At 39.3% G+C, this 26,863-nt stretch overlaps 1 protein-coding gene across 2 annotated transcripts in view; it reads left to right on the top strand.

Moving 5' to 3' along the window:
* Nucleotides 1-26,255, top strand: part of eif2ak3 (eukaryotic translation initiation factor 2-alpha kinase 3) — a 28,320-nt gene extending 2,065 nt beyond the window's left edge. The window contains exons 2-17 of one of the 2 annotated variants that reach the window (XM_079473486.1): nucleotides 11,250-11,379; nucleotides 18,286-18,480; nucleotides 18,873-19,003; nucleotides 19,499-19,793; nucleotides 19,886-20,051; nucleotides 20,585-20,725; nucleotides 20,813-20,935; nucleotides 21,098-21,324; nucleotides 21,465-21,577; nucleotides 21,980-22,102; nucleotides 22,229-22,378; nucleotides 22,467-23,130; nucleotides 23,216-23,389; nucleotides 23,650-23,751; nucleotides 23,871-23,933; nucleotides 24,304-26,255. In XM_079473486.1, the coding sequence (XP_079329612.1) occupies nucleotides 11,250-11,379; nucleotides 18,286-18,480; nucleotides 18,873-19,003; nucleotides 19,499-19,793; nucleotides 19,886-20,051; nucleotides 20,585-20,725; nucleotides 20,813-20,935; nucleotides 21,098-21,324; nucleotides 21,465-21,577; nucleotides 21,980-22,102; nucleotides 22,229-22,378; nucleotides 22,467-23,130; nucleotides 23,216-23,389; nucleotides 23,650-23,751; nucleotides 23,871-23,933; nucleotides 24,304-24,489 (2,983 nt within the window). In that variant the 3' untranslated portion in view covers nucleotides 24,490-26,255. Of the gene's footprint in view, nucleotides 1-11,249; nucleotides 11,380-12,663; nucleotides 12,763-18,285; nucleotides 18,481-18,872; nucleotides 19,004-19,498; nucleotides 19,794-19,885; nucleotides 20,052-20,584; nucleotides 20,726-20,812; nucleotides 20,936-21,097; nucleotides 21,325-21,464; nucleotides 21,578-21,979; nucleotides 22,103-22,228; nucleotides 22,379-22,466; nucleotides 23,131-23,215; nucleotides 23,390-23,649; nucleotides 23,752-23,870; nucleotides 23,934-24,303 lie in introns of those variants that run through there. The other variant, XM_079473487.1, reaches the window with a different exon arrangement.
* The last annotated feature ends 608 nt before the right edge of the window (nucleotides 26,256-26,863 follow it).

The raw sequence follows: 26,863 nt of genomic DNA on the forward strand, positions 1-26,863 counted from the left end.
AGTTTTGCTCACGTTTACAACTTTTTAGTGCCATTTTGTGAATTTTGCAAACTGCTGCAGTGTTTTGAGTGTGGGCGTGACATGCGTGCGGACAGCATCTGACACTGACAGCGATATTATTGGTAAACACTTTTCAGTCAAGTTTGAGGTCTAATGTTAAATGGTCATGACGGAATTTGGTAATGTCCTCGATTTTGTAAGGTGTCAACGGTTTGTACACGAGTCATCCCATCAATTCTGTATTTATAGATGAGAAAAGGCGTTGTATTTCTGCAGACAGACCGATGTCTGGAGTTTAGCGCAGAGGCGCTGCTCATAGCGCGTGTCCCCTCGCCCAGTCTTGCGCACCAACTTTCCGGATGTTTTGTTTTTGTAAGTGGGTCGTTCTGCCCGGTTAATCTTAATATTAGTAAGTTTTTAACCGTCTCCAAGACCTCTGCCCCACCGAAGAATCAATGCCGAGTAAGAGGAGTCCAGCGACGGAGTTATTGCTGTAGGAGGAAGAAGTGAAATCCTTTCAGAACTCATTTGAAATGGTTTGGGTTTCTTAAATTATTTGCACAACATTCCTATCTTGCTTAGGTCATTATTTTTCACTCTATTATATCTTTTCCTCAGCTGCATCTGAGTTGGATGTTGGAGAAGTTGTTTCTACAGATGTCAGTGAACACATGTTTTGGTCCCCTGCAGTAAAATCACACTGCACTCCATCGCCATGTCACATTGACAGAGTGGCGCACCCATTTTTTGGTACAGTTCATAGAGGATTCGGGATGCTCAGTATGTTCAGGTTTTAGACTTATTATACAGTAAATAGTGAGGCAACAATGTATTGATTTATCGAGAACAGAGTGCATCCTGAAACGTCAGGTGACAAGAAAAAGCTAAAGATATCAGAGGTACAGGGAAAATGTTTTGGGTGTTGGACAGTTCACAAGCACTCTGATCAGAATTCTTATAAAACCATCTGAAGAAATCGAAATAACTTCACCTGTCCCGATTTCATTCCTTTGACTGATTTAGGTTTTTATTTTTTATTATGAAGCAAACTGCATTTTTTAAAGTTTTATTCGGCACCTAATTGATAGATTTGGAAAAATAACAATTGTTTAATGTAAATATAAAATAAAAAATGTAAGATATTTTGAAAAAAATAGTATTTATTGTTTTATGTTTATTATTTTTCATAGTATGTGACCCTGTCTGTATGTGAAAACCAGGCTAAAGTCTCTAATTCTGAGATAATGAGCATTAAACTTTGATGTCAAGCATTCATTTCATTATGATTCCAATATTTGACATTGCATTACTCAGTTATTATTAACATTTACATTTATTCATTGGCAGACGCTTAGCGACTTACAAGTAGTCAGGGGTAAGGTGGCTTGCTCAAGGGCACTTCAGTCATGACCTGCTGGCACTGAGATTCGAACTGGCAACCTTCTGATTACAAGCTCCAACGTTCTAACCACTAGGCCAAAGCTGAGATACTGACATATCTTAAAATATTAAATTACATAAAGAAAAACTACATAAAGATTGTTATGTCTCAGGATGTCCACCAGCAATGTTTTTACATTTTAAAACGACTTAAATATCCCAATTTGTCCGGGAAACCACTCCATAGTGTTATATACTTTTTTCCTATCACACCACCAGTTTATTGTACACACAACTGGCTCAGGCCGGCTGCTTCTACAGCTTGTATATTGACTTGGGTGCATGTACTGTACATTACAGATACAGATTTATAGCCTAATAAGTAGAATTCCCTTATTTGCAGTTTATGATGAAATAACTATAGATTTTTCACAGCTTGATGCTTTACACAAAGGCCCACTTACCTGACCAACAGGAGAAAAATAAATGAGTTCATGTGAATAAAATGTGCTGCAAATTTACAATCATCAATGCACTGACTCCTTGATCTTGCCGAATATTAATACGATTTGAAAATAGTCTGGCAGAAATCCATGTACTACGCTGTTATTATGGGAAGTTGTTGGGACTGTGTCTTGACAGTAGTCATACATCACTGGTAGGAGGGGCTGGTCTTTGTTTCTGGTGGCATAGTTATATGTGTCATGAACACACAAGGGAATACCGTGTAGTGTGTTTAACACTGCATTGGTTCAGTTTCTCTATAGGGGTGAGAGTAGCAGTTGCCTTCACACCTGCTGCCAATGTAAAGAACTTGCTCTCACCTCTGCACGTTCAAACAACCTCATGCATTTATGTTCAGCGTTTAAGCAGCATATGAATTTCCTTTCATGACTAGTGTGTTGTTTTTGTTGTTACCCAAATATTAGCCAAACTTTGTCTCTGTATTGCGCATATACACTACACACAGGAACCAAAATTCAATGCTTACTTTTCACTAACACCGTGATGTTAATCAACACCCTCAGGCCTTCCCCGTGACATGGAACAGCTTTACTGGGGGATGGTGTTCTCCTGGGACAGTTTTATGTGTTGCACAGCATGGTCGACTGGCAAATGGGAGTCTAACCCAAGAGACATGTACTCACAACAAAAGCAGAGATTGTGATAAAGACACTCCCGTGAACTCATTCTATTGTTCGCACCATTAACTTTAATGATTGAGAAATTGAATTAAAAGAAGTTTTTTGAGAAACCAAACAGCGAACAACAATATGAAGATGCAGACTGCAGACCGAAAAAACACAAGGCGCCACCAGTACCCAGACGCCAGGCAGCGAAGGCTGGGCAACAGGGTCACGCTGTGCTCCCCAATGAGTACCTCTAGTTACGCTTATAAAATGTAAATACCAAATGAGTTATGTATTTATTTTACACATGTAGGGTTCGTGGGTTAGAATCAGGTTGATGGTTCCTGTGTCCAACACGATCCAGGTACAGGCAAGAGACCTGCGTGTGTATTTTTGGACTGCTGGTGATTCCTGAGGGACCTTTTGGAAGTAACACTTCGCTTGAGGTGCCCTCACTGTTACACACTCACAAACACACACACACACACCACTCACGGCGATGCCTCTCTCTACTGCCTGGTGCAAACTCTGCCAGACGTCTAGCTCATGCTGCCTACTGCTTAGCAACAGCCAATCAGAAGAGCTGAGCTGGCAAACTTGTTGACCAATGAGAGGAGTGGATGGAAAAAGTGCTCAGAATTTGAGTTAGGAGCAAAGGGAAAGAGAGAGAGCGGTAGTGGAGGAAAGGGTAGAGTTTGTGTGCTTGTTGTTGTGTTTTTGTCTTGATGGTTAGCTAACTAGGGAGAGTCTGTCAGTTTTGTTTTACATGATTTAAAAAAACATCATCACATAAAAGTTATCACATAATCCTGTGAATGGTAGCATGCAGGTTCTCTCAAAAGTGAACTTGGATCGTTTTCTTTCCCTTTTGCATGTTTCTGTATAAGCAGCATTTTAATTTGTCCAGTTCTTTCACACTTGTCTATTTTATTCTTCTTTAAGTCTCAGTTAAAGTAACTTTTTGAAATGTTCAAACTATAGAATTGTGCTATTCTTTGACTGCATGTTGTTTTAAAGATGCTGTTACTTTGAACCAGGTGCCAATATCTGAGCTCACCCTGGACGTGAGTGACTCGATTGATTTTTGCTGTGTTTATGCTTCCATTCTTTTGAACCGTTACTTCATTCATTGCGGAGGACACACCTTACTGCACTGCAGCAATGGGTGGGAAGATGAGAGAGGTGTGGCGGAGAAGAGCAAACGAGGGAGAGTTTGGGGAGACGAAAAGTGAGCAGGCGGAGGGGAGTCTTCGGGACATGGATTCGGAGGCACTAAGACCCAGCTGCCAGATCGCAGGCGTTCCTGTAGTTTGGTTCCTCACTGCTTAGCAACAACAAATCAGCCACCTAGATCAAGGCCAGGGCTCATCCAATGGGAAGAGCTAAACTCCATGTGACGGACTTTTTGATTTCTCTGCACCGCATATGTTAGAGAGGTAGTAACGGGAGGATGATCATGAGTTAGAAGTGAAATTATTATGTCATGATAATGATACTGATGATTTTTATGCGAGTGCATTTTGTGCGCTCGTGAGTTTGGTGGCGTGGTGGAGTGATTCAGCTGTTTGAAAATCACACAGTTTGTTTGAGTTTTATCATCACCACCTGCAAGAAAACAGCTTGGACTAAACTAAATATTTTTCTGCAAAGTGATATGAAAGTGTTAGATGAGAGATGGACCCAGATTTCGCAAGGTCAATTGAAATGGGAGAAGTGCTTATAGTTCTGCATGGTGATAGCAGTTTGGGCGTGTCAGAACGTGACATGGAGTCAGAGGACAGATTAAGCATTCTCACACACATGCACACTGAGCAAACGCTTCGATCAATAAATGACGAAAAAAACTTGACTTGATGAGGGAGACCAATAAGTAACAGCATTTAAAAAAAGATACCAACTTTATTGACTCGCATTAGCAATTCACTGGTACATATCTACGTTGATAAAAGTTAGAGCACTTTTACTTAAGCATTACATATAATCATTTGTGCACATTTGAATCAACCTTGTTGTGCAACAAGTAATACACTCATTGCACTTTTTTCCTGTGTGTGTGTGTGTTTGTAGGGCTGAATGTGGAAATGAGTCTCTCTCTTTTCTCTCTGTGTGATATACAGTTATGGATATTGTGTATTGCAGATGTTGCCTGGGGAAGATGTTACCTTGAAATTCATTGCTACGTTTTCGAGTTCAGCATTGAAGTACCGTATTTTATCACCGTGCTTACCTTTTCCATTCACTTTGAGTGGATTGTCTTTATGCTATCTTTTTAAATTGAAGTATCAATCAATAAATATGTGCTTGTTTATCATAATATCAACTGGTTGTCATTACATTTATGGTATTTTAAGACATCTTTATTCAAAGCAACTTCCTTCCGAAGCACTACAGTGGCTGACACAGGACTAACATGTCACGTTTTCACTTATTTCTTAATGGAGATAGCGTATTTGCAAAAGGAGTCCTCTAGCAGTTTGTCCATTTAGGGCTACTGTAGAAACAATGGTTAAATCCATGCAAGGGGACCCGTGGTGTATATAGATGGAAATAGCTTATTCTAAGGCCGTGGTCAGGAACCTGTGGCTCTTTTCTAAAAAAACGTGGCTCGCCTGGTGTCTTGGCCTTTACCAACATTTGATCATTAAAAACATAATACATATGAATATTTGAGGTTGTCCTGGCCCATACACACATGCAGTGCTATGCGCAAGCGTCACGGCACTAATCAACGGCAAACAACATTTCTATCACCCCAGATGAAGCTACCCAGAGCGCGAGGAGTTAAGACGAGTGAGCGTCACGCTTTTATTGAAAGTTACGGCTCTCTGTGGCGTATGAAACAGAACGCTGATCAGCCTGCAGCATTTCAAGAAATCGAACATACCTACACTGTAAAAAATGACACCGATATTTACAAAAGAATTTGTGAAATTGTGTTGCCATCATTTTAAAGTACTTTAAAGTGTATTTTTTACGCAATATTCAATTAATTTATCAAGTAAAATTACCTGAATTATTTAAGCACATGTCACAAGACAAAGTTTCAAGTTTGTCACATGACGAAGAAAAAATCAAGTAGAAATACTAATTTGAACATAAGATTTAACTTCTTAATCTTTTTTAACTTCAGTTTAACATTTACAACATATACAGTATGATGCAGAAGTAGAACGGAGTTGTCTCGATACTGGCATTAGCACCAATTAGCAAAAACACACATTATGAGCTCTTCTTCTTAACGAAGGACACCCAGAAACTCAAAAATATAAACACAATCTCTTCTAAATCTTAAAAGACAACTGAACAATAAACTCTATCAAGTGTTTCATTTCCTTTTAAAGCACATAAAATTGATGTTGCCTTATGCAAAGCATGCTGGGAACTCTAAATTCACTGCTCAGTTGGTGAAATTAACTGAAATAATGAATGTAGTCCCACCACAAAATAATTAACTAAAGATCGTTCATACAAGTTTAAGTGGGTTGAACATGGTAAAATTAAGTTGAATTTACTCAATAACTTGGGTATTTAGAGTTCTGAGATTTTATTCTGTAACTTTAACTAAAGTTTTGCTTAAAAAAACAAGAACACAGTTGTATTAAGTAAAGTTTACTATCTACTACGGCACAGAATCATTTTTTAAAGTGTAATGCAAAGTCAGAAGACACATATGCATTATTTTATGAGTATCAGTACTATAGGAATGTGCACTTTTCATTATGTAAGATCTTTATACACCTCTGAAGACATAGTTATGTACTGTATATTATTGCATTTCTGTAAATACATCCTCCAGAAAATGACACATTGTACCTTTCAAGCGCATTCATCGTATGTATTTGTATACATATCAGTTTATGTTTAACATGGGAATCAAACGCATGAACATTTTGTTCTTGTATGTCTTTGGATTAATTGCTGTATCAGGTCTATGTGTGGTGTCTAATGTGATGAATGTTTAGCACACAGGAAAGTACCCAGCTTTACTTTGTTACCCGGTCGTGGACTCCGCAGCTTCTCTGCAGGGGTGTGCCTCTGTTTTCACAACTTGCCCACGTGCTCTCTTTACCCTCGTACTTCTATTACATGTGTGTGTGTGTTTCAGTGGTACATCTAAACTCACAGTTGCTTGAGAGGAGCTTCTATCTGTAGCATGGTTACAGCGGGCTTTTTATGTCCATTGGCTGGCGTTTTTTTTAAAGGAGTGGTTACTGATTGAGAGTGCAGCAACACATCTAAGCCCCGATTGGCTGAGGAGGGAGGAAAAACTCTTGTGATTGGACCAGACTCCTCAGATACCCTAGTTGTGCTTTTTTTCTTCCATGCAGTCTGTTTACATCAAGTCTGAGTTGAGATCCTCTTGACTTCCTCTGAGAGAGAGACAAGAGAGATAGTGAGATATCAGAGGTGTGGACACACTTAGGCGTGTGGTTGTGTGGAAAGTGCGCTAAGTGGATTGACAGATTTTCTTTTTTCTTTTTATTAACAAAGACAAATCATTTTTTTAAATAATTTACAAAATAAAAGATTGTTTTTTCATAATAAATGAATTACTTCAAAGCATGTTACATAATTTGTTACAATGTAGCCTAAACAATGTGAAGTTGTTTGACATAACTGCAAGACAATCAAAAGTTTAAGCCGATGGCTCTTGTAATGGTCGTATGCCAGAATTTGATATTTTTACAATTTGTCTCTGGCAGTTTCCCCACCTGTCCCCGATTTTAGTCACTTGTTCTTTTTTCTCCCCTGAGGTGAAGCAGCCTGTGGAAAACACTCTTTGATCTCATCCGGAAAATGGGATTTGTTATTCATCTTTTTATTCTCCAACAACGTGTCTCTTTCTCTTAGTATTTTTCCTCAGTTACTTTTTTGGCTGGGTGGGAAGTGTCCCTATTCATTCTCACAATGCCCACTGCTTAGCAACAACCAATCAGTCCTCATATTTTTGGAGGGGCCCTCCAGCCAATCAGGAGTGCTGTGCTGTAGCATTTTATGCTCTTCAATCCTATTGGAGAATGGAGAGCAAGCAGCGCCGGCCCAGAGCTTTGGGATTAGCAGAACTGAGGTGTCTTTAAATTCGGACCTCATCAGTGTTTATGTCTGGAGGGATGAGTTGAGTTAACACATCAAAGCACTCTTTCCTAGCCTTGCTCAAAAAGACTTTCCTGTGTCCTGTGCAGACAATTCAGTTAGATCTGTTTAGATTAAAGATGTTACCTGTGTAGTTTATAATAAATGGTCAAATATACAGTAAATGAGACATTTGACCCATAAATACTTTTTTGCTTAGTGATAGTTAACCCAAAAATTTTAATTCTGTAATTTACCATCTTGTCATTTAATACCTGTATGACTTTCTTTTTTCCACAGAACACAAAAGAGGATATTTCGAAGAATGTTGTTAACTGGCACCCATTCGCTTGCATTGGTTTTGTGTCCATACAATAGATGCGAATGGGTGCCAGTGCTGTTGGGTTGCTAACATTCTTCAAAATATCTTCTTTTTTTTTTCTGCGGAAGAAAGAAAGTTATACAGGTTTGAAATGACATGAGGCTGAGCGAATATCGACAGAATAATTTTTTTTCGGGTGAACTATTCCTTTAACGTTAAATGCAGGGATGCACCAAAATGAAAATTCTTGACCAAAGCAGAATAAAAATAAAACACTTGGCCTATGGCCGAACATGGCTTTTTGCATTTCTTCTATTTATTTAGCCAATCTTTTCACTATTGCACAAAATATGCTTCTTAGATTTTTTCTTGCTTTTCAATATAATACAATATATCTTGAGCAAAACATGTACTGTAGGCTCAATTAAAACAAAACATTTAGGACTTTCCCTTCTTGAATAGTCTATATTGGGCCTATACGTAACTGACTGCTGAAATCATGTACTGTACTCTGTACCTCTACAACAAAACACTTCATTAAAAAGTGTAATTTAACATTATAAAATGAAAATATGAATAATCGAAAACTGTTGGATTATTATAGGCTACACGGCAAAATGAAATGTCCATGCAAGCAGTTCTTACTGAAAACCATTTCAGTTCACGTCTTCCCTCCAAACTCTGCCCACAAAAGCTGACGTTCTCTCAGAAGGTGCACTCGTGGCCGGGATGCATAGAACCTACTTTGACAAGTTGTTTAGTACAGGGAACTGTCACCATGCGACCACTATATGATGTCAAATCTGTCGCGAGCAGCGGCTACTTTCAGACCGCCTGGTCCAGTCTGAATTACACAAGTCTTCGCCTTGGAATTATAAGATTATATCTGCGGTCTAAGTAGTTTTGTGTTATTGAGCTTTTGCATTTCATATAGCAAAAATGATATGAGGAACAAATCTCAATATCAACATTTTCTGACATTTGTAAAAAGTTTGGAAACGGTCAAACGCAGATCTAATTCTGAAAAATCAACTTTTGTTAAAACATGAAATTAGTGTATAATAATGTTTAAAAAAGGTACGTCTACATGGTTTCTATTACACTTATTTCATATTTTTTATGCTTTTTTCTTGTTTAAGTCAAGCATAAGTCTTGTAAAAATCTATGTTTTATTCACTTTTAAGAGAGTGTGGCTGAAAAAACATAATAATGCTTATTGTTATAATCAAGACTCTTGATGTGGTTGACCATGGACTATTTGGCATTAACTGCATCATGAGAGTCTCTGCAAATACAGGTATTAGGAAGCTAGAGCTGCTGGCTAGTGTTGTGTCTATAAATATATACAAAATAATCTTATCAGCAAAACCTAAAACAAAACAAAAATATAACTGTCAACCTTGAGGTTTCTTTTCAACATTGTTTTATGTTGCACTGTTTCCTCAGATATTCCCGTCACTGAGGAGTCCGGTCACATGACAAAGAAAGCTGATCCTAATTGGTCCTCTTGTGTGCATTCAAAATGCTGATTGGCTTTTGCAGATAGAACCTTATAGCACCAAATTATAATTTGATTTTGTAAATAGAACCTTTTTGGCATAATGTAAATAAATTATCACAGAATAAGAATATGTGAATAACTCAACTGGCTAACTTTTCAGTACACTAAATGACGTACAGGACCAGTCACTACCACTGTTGCCATAGAGTACCATAGAGTTGATGGTTTCCAGCCCAAAAACGGTCCACTACCTGCCCAAACGCACACCAAACCGCCCAAAATATTTGATTAAAATAGCTAAATGTCAAATTTAACCAAATATTAAATGCCACAATTAATGTACAATGCTATGGCTAGCGATACACACCAGCAGCCCCGGATCCACAGTAACAAAATGACGACATTAGTGGTTCACATCTATGGCCCATGGCCCCGCCCTCACACCACACACAATGTACTTTAACAGTGTAGATTTAGTTTAAGGATCATTCACATGCATAATTTATTTAATAACAAATTCAACAATGTGTATTTAAATAACATTTTATACTCCAAATATCATTTATTTTTATTAATTTTAATATTACTAAATTTTACTAATTATAAGGTGTGTAAGTGAGAGGCAGACAGAGAGAGGAAGATCTTAAGCCTTCCTTTAAAGGCAGAACAAACAATTGGATATACTGTAAGCATAATCTTTTTTCTGCTTTCTAAATATTGGTGTTTGGATTTCCACTACACCTTTGTTGCTCCTTTAACAACTTTATTGTGTGTGTTATTGGTTTGTAATTTTGCATAATGTTGCAGTAATATAGATGTATAACATTATGCAATATTACAAGCATCTTTACGCAAAAATCTCCAGCTCATATACAGTACAATCATAAAGATGGTTTATGCAAAAAAGATGAGGATTTATTCAACAGTAAACGTTGCACTGAACAGGGCTGTATGTAAACCGCTACAGAGTTTTAAAGTTTTGAAGCACAGGCCTAACTGTTTTAGCACAAGTATACGTCTTTTATCATCTTTAAACACAAGTGCAGGTCATCACATAAATAGACAGGTAACTGAAAAAGGACAGTAACGTTATCCAAATGGATACATTTTGTTGTTCCTAAATTCGTTTTTTTCTGTAGTTTTGTATTTTCAATGCTTTACAATACATTTGTCCATAATGTAGTATACTATAGTACTACATTAAACTGCAGTAAAATTCTTGTGTCGTATAGTATATTTGAACGTTATATACTATAGTAAATATTAAAGTATGCTATGGTGTTTATTACAGTTTATAAATTTACCACAAGTACATATTTTTTCATCTGGTTGAAATTAACCTGATTTTTATTTTGACGGGTTGTCGCGAGGACTCTTGAGTTTCAGTGTTTCAGACTCAAACAGTGAAACACTCGTAAAATAAACAGCTTTGTGGATGAAGTTCACGTGTTCATGTCTTTGTATAGTAAGATACAGTTTACAAGATACAAATATTTAAATAGCAGAATTCGGCTTGCGTGATTCCTTCCATGTTTTCCCACATCGCCCAGATCATAGGGCTCTAGATCAATGGACTCGATACAGCTGGAAAACAAGTTTTAATTGCAAAAACTCAAATAAACAGTGGTGCGCCATTAGTTAACCTCAAACATGAACAAGCACAACGACAAACGCACTTCACACAAACAAGCAGCTCTGTCTAATTCACCTGCCAAACTGTATTGCACGCGTGCCACACTACTAGATATATTCTTTGTACAGGCCGTTTTTTTTCGTTGCATGTGCACGACATATATGCCCTGCTGAACTGTGACTGTGTATGAATTGTATGTGTGATTGACAGGGTTCTGGTGATCATCAGCACTTTGGATGGAAGAATCGCAGCTCTGGATCCTCTAAACCAGGGACGCAAGCAGTGGGACCTGGATGTTGGCTCAGGATGTCTAGTTTCCTCTAGTCTCAGCAAACCTGAGGTACCGCACACACTCATGCTTGAAAGCACATTGTATACTCATTGAATGAAGCAAGCCAATGTACCAAAACGAACAGCTGTTTACATGGTGGTTCAATGTAACATTATTTAACATTATGCACTCACTCACAACAGTTTGTTGAGTTTAATTATTTCACACATGACCAATATAAAATACATGGAAGTGTCTCCCTTTAAATAAAACTCCTTTTAGCATGGGCAAAAATACCGTAAATTAAATAATTTTGTGATGATGCGATCTATAATAAGCCTATTTTACAAAGTATACTACACATAGTTTGAAGTGATTCCGACAACAAGATCATCAAAGTATACATTCAGAACATGTTAAATTTGCGTTGTGGGTGGGTAGTGAATAAGACGCAGGTTTTTGTGCTAAAGTAGTGCAACTGTTCAGTGAGTTTGCCCCAGAGTGAGTGAGTGAGTGTGTGTGGGAAGAGGCAATGTTTGTTTGAACCTCTTTACCCCAGAAGAGAATGAGACATGGCCCAAAGGAAATTGGGTAAAACAAGCACACACACGCACACACACACACACACACACAGATCACAGACTCTGTACTCACTGGGGACTGAAGACTAGCCTGGAGGAAGAGCATTTGGCAGTGATGCACTTATACGTGTGTGCGCATGCACACTTGCACAAACACCCTGAGACACAAACATTACCCGCAGTTAAAATAGATTTAATTGTGCAATTGTAATACATTTGTTTCAACGATGCTTACAGAAACTTTTTCAACTTATTACAATTTGTTATCATTTATGTTGTGTGGCTTTAGCATTGTGTGTCAGAGTGAAATGGTGAGAGTGGTTGCTACACTGAAGAAATACACAAACCCCGTAGTATGTAGGACACACAACCTTTCTTACTTTCCATATTTGTCTTGTGTATGTGTAGCTTGTGTATATGTAAGATGTTGTCGACCCCCCTTTCTGGTTTGGCGGTAACCTGAAATGCCTGGCTGCTGTTGGTGAAGTCTTCCCATTGGACAGAGTCTTCATCTCCCCTCCCCTTTTACCTCTGGATGCCTAGCAACTAGCCATTCTGATTGGCTCAGGCTGTGCCTCACAATGCATTCTGCTCGGTGATTAGAGCAAGCTACACCCATCTGATTGAGCCTCGCCATGGCGCCGGTAGAGAGCAGTCTCCTATAGCATGCCACAGCACTGGGAGAGAGGCCAACGGTAAACAGCATTGTCTGCAGAAATACGCTGTCACAACACGAGAGGGGGAGGTGTGATGGAGGGAAAGAGAGATAAGAGGACTGATGAAGAGAGGAAAAGTGAGAAGGATTGGCTGAGTGTGGGGGGATGCCACTGACAGCGTTGTGTGAGTCACGCTGAGAGGATTGAAGAATGAGGTAATGCCTTATGTGTGGGATGATGTCATCCATAAGAATGCTGACCCCCCCACACAAATACAGACACACACACATCTATTAATCTTTAGAGAGATCCGTTTTAATTGTTAATGCGCTTTAATCCAATGAGCCAGAAGGCTGAATTTCTGCATAGCATCTAATTCATGAGGCTTTTCACTTCTTGTTTTGTTTAAATGCAGAATAAACACCAAATTAAATTCATAATTTTGTCTGATGTGCAGAATAAAAGTAGACACAATGTGGGGATGGTTCTCAATACAATACAATACAATACAATAAATACAATACAATTTAAACATACGTTTTTTAAAGTCGATTGACAATTAAAGGGATAGTTCACCAGAAAACGAAAATTATTCTTGTCATTTTAAACCGGCATGATTTTCCTCCTGTAGAACACAAAGAAGATATTTTGAAGAATGTTAAAGAAACTTGCACGTTCAACTTTTAAACAAAGACTCGATACTTCCGCCTACGTCAAGCGTGACCTTTTCAACGTAATTACGTATTTTTTTGAAGTCATGAACGCTCATCGCAGAACAGAACAAGGCTAGCATTTCTGTTTATAAAGCATACATTTTTATTTTATTTAAAAAAAGAAAGATCGTTTCACTAGATAAGACCCTTTTTCGTCGTCTGGTATAGTTTAAAGCTCTTTGAAGCTGCACTGAAACTGTCATTTTGACCTTCAACCATTTGGAGTCCATTGAAGTTTACTATATGGAGAATAATCCTGGAATGTTTTAATCCAAAACCTTCATTTCTTTTCGACTACAGAAACAAATACATTAACATCTTTGAGTTAGATGGGGGTGAATAAATTATCATGAACCTTTATTTTGAAAGTGAACTACTACTGTTTTTTTATTTTTGTTGCCGCTCATTTGCTTTCCATTCAGGTTTATGTAATTGATGTCAACTTAAGAGAGATGGCGTTCCATTGATGTCCTGTTCAGTATATCTCACTCGCTCATCGCAGAAATATCACAGAAGCCGCATCAGCAGTTCCACTGCTACTGTATATTAGGTTAGACGATAAATATTTTTGCTTGTTGTTGTTGTTGTTTTTGATAGCAGGCCATCTGTACTGTGTGTAGAGTGCTAAAGTGATTTATTTTTGTACCAGGAGGAGTATGGAATGTTGATGTATTGTGATTGTGTGTAGGAATACAAATGGGGAACAGAGAGGGGATTGCACCTAGCGTGATGTAATGGTATGTGTCAGACTCGGTGAGGCGATATCATCTGTTGGGGGTCATGGAGTACGGAGGGATATCCTGCCTACACACACAGACACACAAATACACTTCTTAAGCACTCTCAAAACCCCCTCTCATCCCTAAAGACAGGGGCCAGACTGCCCTCGGCTAAACCTTTCAAATTGATTGTGTCAAACAAGATTTCAGAAGTTGCCCTCAGCTCAACTGAACACTTGATTCATGTCAGGGGGATCGGTGAGGGGATTTAGTTTGATACCCTTGTGTTTATTTGCCCTTTCCTGTCCTTAATAGCGTCATCACAGCGCAGGTGACCAGATGTTTGTTGGTGATGCCAACTATGCCCTTGGTGCTTGCTCAAAGTTTACTTGGCATGCTGTGCTCTTTAGAGCATCTTAAACAATGTAGTATGAATGTAAGTAGATGGAATCTGAACAGAATTTTAACCGATGGATGTACGAAACAAGCTAGATGTAATGTTGGTGTATGGAACAGGCTGAAACGTATAGTTCTACATTATAGTACTCAAATCCTAATCATATACATTTAAGTATGGCATCAGTTTGAATTTCTCTGTCATTCTAGTGTTTCCAGACTTTCCCAGATCGTCTCTGATATTAAACCTGGTGTAGTCTGCCATTATTGAATCTAGGTGAATGTGATTAGGGTTGATATTAATTGTATGATATGGTATGAGTATTATACTATGCACATTTGTTTGTCTTTAGTTTTTGGTAAAAAATAAAACCAGAGGGAGCATCTCACATGCTTATAGGTAGCTTCTTTCTACTTGACTGCCTTAGACTCTAAGCTTGATCCACCCACGCTCTATTGTTTATAACTTAAAGGTCCAATCAGTAATATCTAGCGGCAAGGTTTGCAACCAACCGCTCGCTCCTCCCCTCCCTTTCGAAACACTTCAACGGCTGACAGAACATGGCGTATTAAATGCAAGGGCCCCCGCTGTGTATGTAGATAGAAATAGCTCATTCTAAGGTAAAAAAAAACATAACGCCTCATTGTGTAAGCTAGATATACACCGTTGAAGACATAGCTATGCATATTATATTGCATTTCTGTTAATGGTAACACTTTAGAATAGGGACCAATTCTCACTATTAACTAGTTGCTTATTAACATGCCTATTATTTGCATATTTGTTATTTATTAGTACTTTATAAAGCACATATTCTGCATGACAGTATTCTAAATTCCTAATCCTATTCAATACATTCTCCGACAATTAAAATGATGTCATCATTTACTCAGAGAAAGATATTTGGAAGAATGCTTGTTACCAAACAGTTCTCGGCCACAATTGACTACCATAGTAGGAAAAAGGTCAATGGTCAAAAGTACCTTAGAACTGTTTGCTGTCCTACATTCTTCAAAATATCGTCTTTCGTGTTCATCAAAACAAAGACATTTTCTAAGAATTCTTTCCTACTATGGTAGTCAAGAACTGTTTGGTTACAAGCATTCTTCCAAATATATTTCTCTGTGTTCATCAGAACGAAGACATTTATAAAGGTTTGAAACAACTTGAGGGTGAGTGAATGAAGACAGAATTTTCATTTTTGGGTGATGCAGAGGGAATCCCAAAATCCAGTCTTAACATTTACAGTATAATGTCAATGTCATGTAAAATGCACAATTGGATGGATGAACTTATGAATAAATCTTAAGTAGAGCTGCTCTAGTTTCTTTGAATATTAAAGTGGAAAAATATGACTAGTACCAATAAATAAATAAGTTCTGTAATCTGCTTGTTCTGCATGTCTCTACATGAGTAAATGAGCAGTGGTGTCTCGTCTACTACATAATGGATATCCAGAGTTACTATGAGAGAAAATGTCATGAGCCTTTTAATCCATAACAAAAAACATTGAAACTAAAGGGTTCTCACTACAACCTGTCAAAATAAAAGTTTATTTAACTTGAAGAAACGGTGACAGAAATGTATTACTATTGTACAATAGAATACCTAGAATATTAATGACTGTTTGATACTGTATACTGTAAATCTGTGATATTTCTATGGTTATCCTACTGTGAAATGCTCCTACTGTTACAGCCTGACATCTGATTTCAGAGTGGGAAGAATTTCTAGTAAAGAGAAGAATTTTCATTATTTACTGCCAGAAATGAATTCAAGACTTTTATTACTACTACAGAAATTGGGGCTTTGATTTGACAAGTCATGCCCATCAGGTCACAAAGCATATATCAAAACAACAGCCTCGGGGGCACGTTCAACGGAATACACTTTGAACCGCCAACACTAGATTTGCCATTGAAGTGCAAACACACCTTTGGCAAGCAAAATATCCCCAGGTCAAAGAGTGCACTTCAATACGGGGCGGCCTGCCGGGTCCTTTTCCCTTTCCTGACATCCAGAGCATGATAAAATAGATTTGCGCCATGTGTCAAGCTAGTGGCTTTTTAACACGGCATAACACGTGTTTTATTAACAGAGCCGACTGACTTGAGATAGAGGTGGAATGACATAAAACACCTCTTACTTTTACAAGTTACAGTTAAGATGTTTAAAACTTTCTTGTTAGTCATAAAACGCTGTTGTTAAAATGCCACGTCCTGGAAAGTTATGTTCTTCAAGATACAAGGGCGACTCCATGGTTGAAGATTTTATGTAATAATAAATCAGTCATGCAATATTAAACATTGCTTAAGTATTTATATGTTTTGTTGCCTTGTGTAATTATTTGTTTGTGTATGTGTATTGGTTTGGATGTACTTGTGGGCCAAATCTTTAGAAATTCCTCAAGTATGTAATAAAAGTTTACAAAGGCAATTTAAATCCTTTTTAATACTTTTTTAACACTTCATATACAGTGCTGTTAAAGAATCAGCCAAAGCATGCTTAACTTCAACTGACACGATTTAAAAAAGAAATTGTGTTTGTAATATTAAAGGGATAGTTTTTTGATAGACTTTGCAAAACACAAAAGAAGATATTTCGAAGAATGTTGGTAACCAATCAACGTTGGTCCCCATTGACTTGCATTTTACGGACACAAAACCAGTGAGACATTTCTCAAAATACATTTTGTCTCCTACATGAGAATTGTTGTATGTGGGTGGAGCTATACGTTTAAAATAAACTATAAAAGTATTAATATTAGTTCCACAAAATTGTGTTTATTTTATTAGACCCTCTAATTCATTGTTTGCTGATGTAGCTGTTCTTAATGGATAATTTTTTTTTATGGCATCTCGTGTAGCTGATAGTGTTGATTTTCAGATGCGCTGTGTTACAGCTAATGACATTAATGGAGTGCTGGATATCGGCTATGAAAGAACCTGTGCTCTCCTTTAATTGATTGGCTGTAATTATTCATTGATTTAAGTTGTAACTGGGTTGAGGATGATTGAGGTCTCACCCAGCAGCAGGAGATCCTGGAGAGCCAGAGATCAGACAAATAGATCACATGATGGATTAACTCAATGTAGCACAGTGATGAGTCATCAATGCAGCACACACACACACACACACACACACACACACAGACGGTCTATATAAACCTCTTACCCTCAGTAACACCGCTTGAACACAAGATTCAACCCCAGCCCACACCGACATGACTGACAGATGACCTAATATATTCATTTCACAGCCAATCATTCATTCTCCAGGTGCCTTCGTTCTCATAGCGTTCCGCGTTCCTATTGGTCCATACCAGGTGTCAAGGTTAGAACAACAGGACGTTAGTGATCTCATCCCCCCTCTGTTTTTTAAGGAGTGTTTGTTTGAGCTGAGATCATTTTTTGGATTGGGGTCGGTTTATTTAATGGCCTTGTTTTCTCATTGTAATCAAGCACGTGTGCGTTTTTTTTCTGAGAGCTTGTGACCATTTGTGCATGTTTATTCTGTAAGGACTTGTAGGACTGTGTAACCCTTCAGTCAACGGTACACAGACTGCCAAATGTTAATGACACACAGTGTGATAATGCCTGAACCAATAAAGACCACACACGCGCTGAAAGCTGATTGGTCATAGTCTCAATGATTCTGTCCCCTCGTCTCTAGCCATCACTGTCTGCTCATCCTACTGTAGCAACCCTGCTGCGGATGATCTGAAATGCGAAGGATTTTCAATGTTGAAATGTCTGCATAGCACTGCCTCATTTCCAAGCACATGTCACTTCAGCTGACTTTAGAGTTTTTTCTTTTCTGAGGTGTCGCATCAAATTCATGAAAGTGCTTGGGTTTCATTGATGTTCGCATCAGACACTGTTCGTGATATTCCTTGTTTCTGCCTTACAGATTTTTGGGAATAAGATGTTCATTCCGTCTTTGGATGGAGCGTTGTTCCAGTGGAACAGGGATAGGGAGAGTATGGAGGCTGTCCCCTTCAGCGTCGAGTCCCTGTTGGACTCTTCGTACCGCATCGGAGAGGATACTGTGCTGGTGGGCAGCAAGTCCCTCACCACATATGGCCTAGGAGCATATAGTGGCAAGGTAACGCAAAGAAACCTAAAAGGAATAGTTCACCCAAACATTATAAATCTCTTATTCATTCAACGTCAGGATGATCCAAACCTGCTCGCACTTTTTTCTGTGGGATAAAAATGAGAAACTTAAATGTGCCAAAATTTAAAACAAGGATTTTACAATTTCTTATGTTTATTCAATTGAGACCTGGAATGTAGCGCACAAATCGTATCAACTGTTTTTGTTGATGTTTTATTTAGTTATTTATTCTTTATTTATAAGTTGGACAGCTGCTACAGTATCTTTGATTTTTTGTAGAAATAAATGATTGATGTCTTGTTAGGATTCTGTATTCTTTTATCATATTATCGGGTTGGTTGTTGGTTCTAACCTCTCTGTCTATATCGATTTCTCTGTAGTTGAGGTATATTTGTTCGGCGGTGGGCTGTAGTCGATGGGGGGATGAGGAAGGAGAGCCAGAGGACGTTCTGCTACTCCAGAGAACACAGAAAACTGTCAGAGCAGTGAGACCCCGCAACGGCTTTGAGAAGTAAGAAATACCTGCAGGCTCTGACTTCACACATGCTCTGTTGAGCTCTTCTTGTGACCTTGTGTTTGATCTTAAAACCTGAACACAGGTAGATTAGATGCAGTGCATGCTGGGTTTTATCAACATTTTACAGCATGGCTGCACAGTATTTCTGCACAGCTTTCCTGTGGCTCAGTGGTTAGAGCATGGCGTTAGCAACGGCAAGGTCATGGGTTCGATCCCAGTGGATTGCACATAGTCAGAAACAAAAGTGTTGTATAATGCAATGCAATTCGCTTTTGATAAAAGAGTCTGCCAAATGCATAAATTTAAATGTTAATGTATTAAAACACAATGGTGGGGTAGAAGCTGTTGCTCATACTTCCTAAGAAATTAAATTCATATTTTCCTTGTTAGCTCGTTTCAAGTGCATTTCACATTCAGAAAGTGCAATTTAAGTTTACAGTGCAGAGCCTTGAAAAGATGTCAAGTGTTTTCTTTTTCTCTATCTGTTAGATGGAACTTCAGTGTGGGAAACTTTGATATGAAATTCGTCCCTGAGATTCAGTCCAACCTCAACCTTCTGGAGGGGGAAGCGTCTAACGGAGAGACATGGCACGAGGTCCGACATCAAGCACAACGCGTGATCCATGAGGAGAACGACGCACAAACCAAAAATCATGCTAAGACGCATTCAAACTCGCACGCTCAGGTAGAAGGTTTAGATCTGGTCATCAAAGTCTCTGTGCCAGATTGGAAAGTCATGGCCTTCAGCACCAAACCAGAAGGACAACTGATCTGGGAACATCAGGTAACACGATTTGTTATTAATTGAGTTCAACTCAAATTTTGGATTAATAAATGCATACTGATGAGCTCATTATATCTCTCTTTTGCGTGAAGTTTTGCACACCCATTGCCTCTGCATGGTTGGTGGGAGGTGGCAAGGTGACGCCCATCAGCCTTTTTGATGACACGACCTACAACACCAACTCTGAGACTGAGACTCAGGATGACGATGACATCATGGAGGAGGCCCGGTTGGCCATGGAGTCCAGCGTTTACCTGGGTAACATGCTCTTGAAAGTTTGTTTTGTATTAGGCCTGAAGAAAAATGGAATTAAGTGTCTGCCATAATAAAGCGTAGATTGGTTGACGAATTACAAGAAAAACTTTCTTCTCTCCAACTTTCTTTTATGTGGTTCTTTTAGACATGATTGCACAGAATTGTTTCTGATTATAGTTTATTGTTTCCTTTATTTGTGAGCTCAGAGGTGACATGTTTTATCCGGCTTTTATGCAGAATTTGGCAACCGGCCACCTTAATTTGCTTAATTTGGCCTTGTGCTGATGCTGAAAAATTGAGTTGCGTCAAGAATGGTTTTGGAATAGGATCATTACTCTCCGAATTAAAAAAGATTAACTTTCCTGTTTTGCATGCATGAGCATGTAGGGCAAAGATGGGAGGGATGGATAACTACATGTGCTCTAAAATATATTGTTTTTGTCTCTCTCTCTCTCTCTCTTTCTCTTTCTCTCTCTCTCTCTCTCTCTCTCTCTCTCTCTCTCTCTCTCTCTCTCTCTCTCTCTCTCTCAAAAAAGGGATGTTTCAGGGTCAGTTATACCTTCAGTCCTCTGTGAGAATCTCCGAGAAGTTTCCATCAAAGCCCAAAGCGCTCAACGGACGCTGGAGCACCATGGATATGATACCACCACCTACTGTCAAATGGAAACCCCTAATCCGTAAGCACACTCACTACTTGCTATAAATGCAAATGTGTGTTGTCAAGTCTGTGTAATGTTGTTTTTACATTTATTATCTTTTCTTAGACTCTCCCTCTCGTACTCCAGTGCTGGTGGGATCTGAAGAGTTTGATAAGTGTCTGAACAATGATAAATTCTCCCATGAGGAATACAGCAATGGAGCACTGTCAATACTGCAGTACCCGTATGGTGAGAACGGCAAACATTCTTTTGCATTCAGATCATGTAGTTGCATCATTTAATACCAGTAGCTAGGATTGCGTTTAATCAACCATAAAGCGTGAAACCTTGACATGTTGTGTGGTCTGAGAGCAAACTAAAACCCATCACCCTCTGTTTTTCCCAACGTAGATAACGGATACTACTTTCCATATAGTCCACGTTACCGCAGTCGTCGTGATGAGACAGCAATAAGCGTCTTACTAAAGAAGGATGGCGAGAACTCTCAAGTGAGAAGGAAAGACCCCGTGCTGCTCCTGCCGTGGTGGAAAGAGATTCTGGGTACCATCATCTTCTGCATCGCTGCCACCACCTACATCGTCCGCAAGTTCTTCCATCCAACCACAGCATACGTGCGGGTAAACAAACGAAAGGCTTGAAAGTGTACACAAACACATGCAGTCAGAGAAACTGATCTTATGTTAATTATTACATCAGATGAACATTACTGTAAGGTAATTGAGGTTGAAATAAGACTGTTCTTCATTCTTCTGTGCAGCAAAGGAAGGAGTCTGAGACACAGTGTCAGACTGACAGCAAGTTTGAATTGGAAGTCAAAGAGCCTACAGAAGTTGTCATCACTGAGACGCGTCCTAGTGAATACGTCTCAAGGTAATTGAGCATCAAATAATGATTTTGGGAGGTTTTAAAAGTGTAGTCGTGTTAAATTAGAAACTCAAAACCCATTTCTTTAAATAGATTTGCACTTGTGGTAAATTAAACACTTTTCAGCAGTTGCTGAATGCGGAACGCACAGATGGCATTGTGATCACATTCATTGCTTTGTGACATTTCAATACTCAAAGTTAAATTAATAGCTACTGTGACTCAAATGCTTTTAAGTTTTTGTTTTCAAATGAAAATAATAATGGTTATTTATATGTATCTTTGAGTGGATCTCATTTAACTCCGTCTGCTTATCTGCACACTCTTGCAAGTAGCGTGACAATTTTCAGATTCATTTAGATCATCCAGATCAAAGGAATCCTCACATCTGTGGTTTGTTGTTATCAGATACCTGACAGACTTTGAGCCCGTTCAGTGTTTGGGTCGTGGTGGATTTGGTGTTGTGTTTGAGGCACGCAACAAAGTGGACGACTGCAACTATGCCATAAAGAGGATCCGCCTACCCAACAGGTAACCATCAAATCACAATATTGCGTCTCCATCCAGATCGTGTGGTGTGATGCCAGCGTTGCCACGTTTGCCAAATTCCACCAGGCACGTACATCAGTATCTGTATGTTTGTGTTTGCGATTGTAGGGAGTTGGCTCGTGAGAAGGTCATGAGAGAAGTGAAGGCGCTCGCTAAGCTGGAACACCCAGGCATCATCCGTTACTTTAACGCTTGGCAGGAGAGTCCGCCTCAGGGCTGGCAGGAGGACATGGATAAACGCTGGCTCAAAGATATCAGGTGCGAACAATGATCTTGCATGTAAACGTGGAGACTGAGTTGAGAAGGCTTACAAATGTTTTAAATATTTATTTATGTTTTAATTCAGTACTGCTGACTGGCTGCTGAGCTCTCCCGACCACATGGAAGCGTTCTCAGTCAAAGTTCCTGTGGCCACTCCCTCTCCAGTGGACTCCTCGTACATGTGTGCGGCTGGCGGGGATACGAGCGTGTACGCAGGGGATCAGGTATGCGTGGACGGTCTGCTGCCAGACAGTTTGATGTCAGAACGTGACAGCCAGGCCGATCCAGATGCTGTCCTGGAGGTCTCCAATTCCCCCCACTCCTTCGAGCTCTGCCCTCCCCGTACGGTCGTTCACGGTGACTGCACTTCATCCTCCTTCGATATAGTCTTTGAAGACAATGATAGCGACCTCAGCGGAAGTACACCTGTGCCACCTGCGTGCCCCTCGCGATCAGACTCCAAACCCCAGTGTTCATCTACAGGGCCACCCTCTTCCTCGCCTCCACGGCCCACCTCTCTGAACCTTGCTCCCAGCCCCCCCTGCTCTGCCGTACGACCCCCGCTCACACCAAAAGTCTACCTGTACATCCAAATGCAGCTGTGCAGGAAGGAGAACCTGAAAGACTGGATGGCACAGAGGTGTCTGCCCGGGCAGAGGGAGCACACGCAGTGTCTGGATGTCTTCCTGCAGATTGCAGAGGCTGTGTATTTCTTGCATAGCAAGGGACTTATGCACAGGGATCTTAAGGTAGAACATGCAACAGATACCCAACATGAAATGATTGCAGTGGGAGTTTTTTAAAACATTTTATTGCTTGTTGTTTCTCGCTCAGCCGTCTAATATCTTCTTCACCATGGATGACGTGGTGAAGGTGGGAGACTTCGGGCTGGTCACTTACATGGATCAGGAGGAAGATGATGAGGATTTGAACACCCTCTCAATGATGCCAGTCTACGCCCGGCACACCGGCCAAGTGGGCACTAAGCTCTACATGAGCCCCGAGCAGGTCAGATTTATTCATTCTCTGCACAAATGGTAGCAACTAACTTCAACAATCAAAACTCCTTAGCAAACACATGGCTTCCCCCCTAGCAACCACCCACAACACCCTAGCAACCAATGTGATGCTAACTAAAGGCTTGCAACCACATTGCAAGATTATTAAAAAAAAACCTCAATGATGTTGATGAGTGTTTTTATGGGCAACGTTAAATGTCAAAACGTATTTTCCTAACATCTCCATCCTCTTTCTTTCCGTCTCTGCAGCTGTCTGGGAATTCTTACTCTCACAAGGTGGACATTTATTCGCTCGGCTTGATTCTCTTCGAACTGCTTTATCCATTCCGCACACAGATGGAGAGAGTCAGGGTAAGATCACGCACGCAAACAAACACTCATGTCTATGCAAACATATTCATATTCAGCCGTGTACTGCATATTGTTATGTTGTACAGATTGAATAACATCTCAATGTTGTTCTCTCTCAGACACTCACAGAAGTCAGAGCTCTGCAGTTTCCTGTTCCTTTCTTAAGGGCCAATATCGAAGAAGTAAGTTTGTTTGTGTTTGTGTGCCTGTACTTTCAATGAAGGAGGTAGTGGGAGTATGTACAAGTGGGAAATCTAAAAAAATAGAAACACTTTAGTGCCCCCTTCAGGTGCAATGTTAGAATGACAATGCAAACATACCGTAAAAGGCCATGCTGTGGACAACCAATTGTACTTCTATAACGTGATCATATGTGTATTTTCAGTAAAACAGTATTTAACAACTCAGGAACTTGCATTTAGAAAGTAAATAGGATGAATTTGGTGATAGCTTAATCTTTGTCCCTCCTTTTAAATATCTTTCGTCTTTTATCAACTTTGTATTATTGTACCATTGTACACGCTGATAGCATTGTATTTGCTTGCATCGCAGGCTAGGATGGTACGCTGTATGCTAGACCGAATACCTGCAGAGCGCCCCGAAGCCTCAGAAATCACAGAGCACCCTCTGTTCGAGGAGCTGGAGGTGCCTTGCAGAATCCGACAACGTACTCGAACATACAGCGCGTCATCTGCGGGGCGACCTACACGACAGATATCATCATCAAACTCAAACTAGAACTCCCACTCAAAGACACGCACTGTGCCTCATCTGCGGGACGACAAACTCAACCTGTCACCACCTCTCAGCACACACATCATCCAGACATCTTTTCACTTACCGTTATTTTCATAGCGTAATCTCACCAGACTAATGGATCATTCCACTAACCTCTAAAACTGCTACACTGCGTCTCACAAGTCTGTTTTCCAGCTTACTTCAATTTTGGCTCTTCTTTTAAGTCACTGTTGACCAATCCCATGATTCCCAGATCTGTTACCAGAAGAACCGTTCTTGCACATTAACCGTTGCTGTAAGAGGAGAGTTGATGATCTGCCTTTGGATGCCGTTTACTCTGCATGTCTTAAACAGGAAGTGGTGCAATGCGTGCGTTCCCGTTTGAACAGAAAGCGTACAAGTTATTTTCCTCCTCTAATGTATATAGGTTTAAAAACGAATCAAGAAAGAGAGACTTTGTGAGCGTTAAAGGTGCTCATTTTAGACTGAACGCACAAGTTACGAGGCATTATAGCCACTCGCTGTTTACGGGTAGACAGTTGGTGGTGAAGGTGTGCTGTAATGGACGAGAAATGATACAGAAATGTTCAAACTGCCTTTAAGCTGGAGACACAAATGACATGTTTTGAATAGGGTCAGTATGAAGCTTCTGCGCTGTTAGATTGAGAATTGAAGAGCAAATTGAAACAAAGAAAACGTTCTGTAAAATATTTCGCTCATAAGCACCCAAATGTAGTTTACAGTATCTCTGATTGTTTTGAAATGATTTTTCACAAAGTCTGAAGAAGAAAAGCTTTGACTAGTCACATGCATTGAAAGGATACAGCCAGAGCAATCCCTTCGACCAAATATTCAACATTGCACCCTTAATTGTAACATATCAGGGAATGACTGATTGTATGTTTTTTCTTATCAATTTTGATTAGAAGGACTGATGTAATTTTCTTTTGTATATGATGACATTTTCTGTATATTTACTGCTTTTTACACAACTTTGTTCAATTTCTATGGACCTTTTTCCTAAGAATTATCAGAGGTGAGAGAGAATGGATAATCTGCAGTTAAATCTTTACTGATCTCTAGGGTGATGTGATCGATACGGTCTCATCAGTGCAAAGCTCTGTCTGATCTATAGACGTGTGTGAAGAGCACCTTCAGGAGCAGCTTCTGTATGTATGTGAATACTGGTGTGTTTTCTGGACAGGCCATTATGCTGCAGAACGGACATGAGATTATGACCTCTGACCCTTAACACGATATCACCAACCTGAGGACTCTGTGACCTGTAATACTCACTGGGGACTTTGTGAACCCTTCTGACCTGTAGCAAAGCACTTCCAACACATCTTTATTTCTGTCTAATGATGATCAGTTCTTTCACAAATGGCATCCTTGTGTTCAGGTTCATTTTGGTGACTGCTGTTTTTGATCAAGCCAGCTTGTGTCATTACGGTGAATGTAGTGTTTATTTAGTGTAGTTCTGACACAGTTCAGTTTCAGACACGTTCATTGGATGCTATCCGTTTTGTTTTCCCTGTGAGTGCTGAAATGCCAGTTTCATATTCGCTTAGCCCAGCCATGTCTCCAGCCGTCTATGTAAATATGTTTATTTGTTTTTATTTATGTTCACTGCTTAAATCAATCCGTTGGATTGGTTGAGTTATAAATAAGGTATACGAATGCACTTCATCCAGTGATGTGCGTTGAAATATTGTGACTTCTTACAAGTCAGAATTTAATAAACATTCTATGATGTTTGTAAGGGTGTTTTGTGTTTTTTACTTCTGGATTCTGTATTTGAAAAAATGGTTTTAGCTATTTAGATCTTGTAAATTGTATCGAATGTTAAAATATGGGGAAAGGGAAACATAATTTTTTCTTGGAATTCTTGGGAAAATTTAAGTATTTTTCACTTCTGAATACTGAGTCTGAATACTCACAAGCAAAAAAATGTATGTCACTACAAATGTACTTCTTAACACAAACAAAACTAATGTAAAATCGGCTAGTTGCCATTTTGGCTTTAATGTGTTTCTAGTTAATTGAACAGTTGTCTATTTATGGACTCATATTATTTGGGCTACTACATAAAATATTTAACTTTAAATACGTCACTGCATGTCTTTAAAGGTATAGTTCAGCCAAAAATGAATTTTTGAACAAATGCTTATAACCAAACAGTTCTTGGACCACATTGGCCACCATAGTAGGAAAATTGACATTGGTAGTCAAAAGTGCCCCAGAACTGTTTGCTGTCCTGCATTCTTTGAAATATCTTCTTTTGTGTTCAACAGAACAAAAAATCAAGTAATTCTTCCTACTATTGTAGTCAATGGGGTCCCAGAACTTTTTGGTGACAAGCATTCTTCCAAAT

Source organism: Barbatula barbatula (genome assembly GCF_947034865.1).
Source record: "Barbatula barbatula genome assembly, chromosome: 14".
In the NCBI taxonomy this organism is placed as follows: Eukaryota; Metazoa; Chordata; class Actinopteri; order Cypriniformes; family Nemacheilidae; genus Barbatula; species Barbatula barbatula.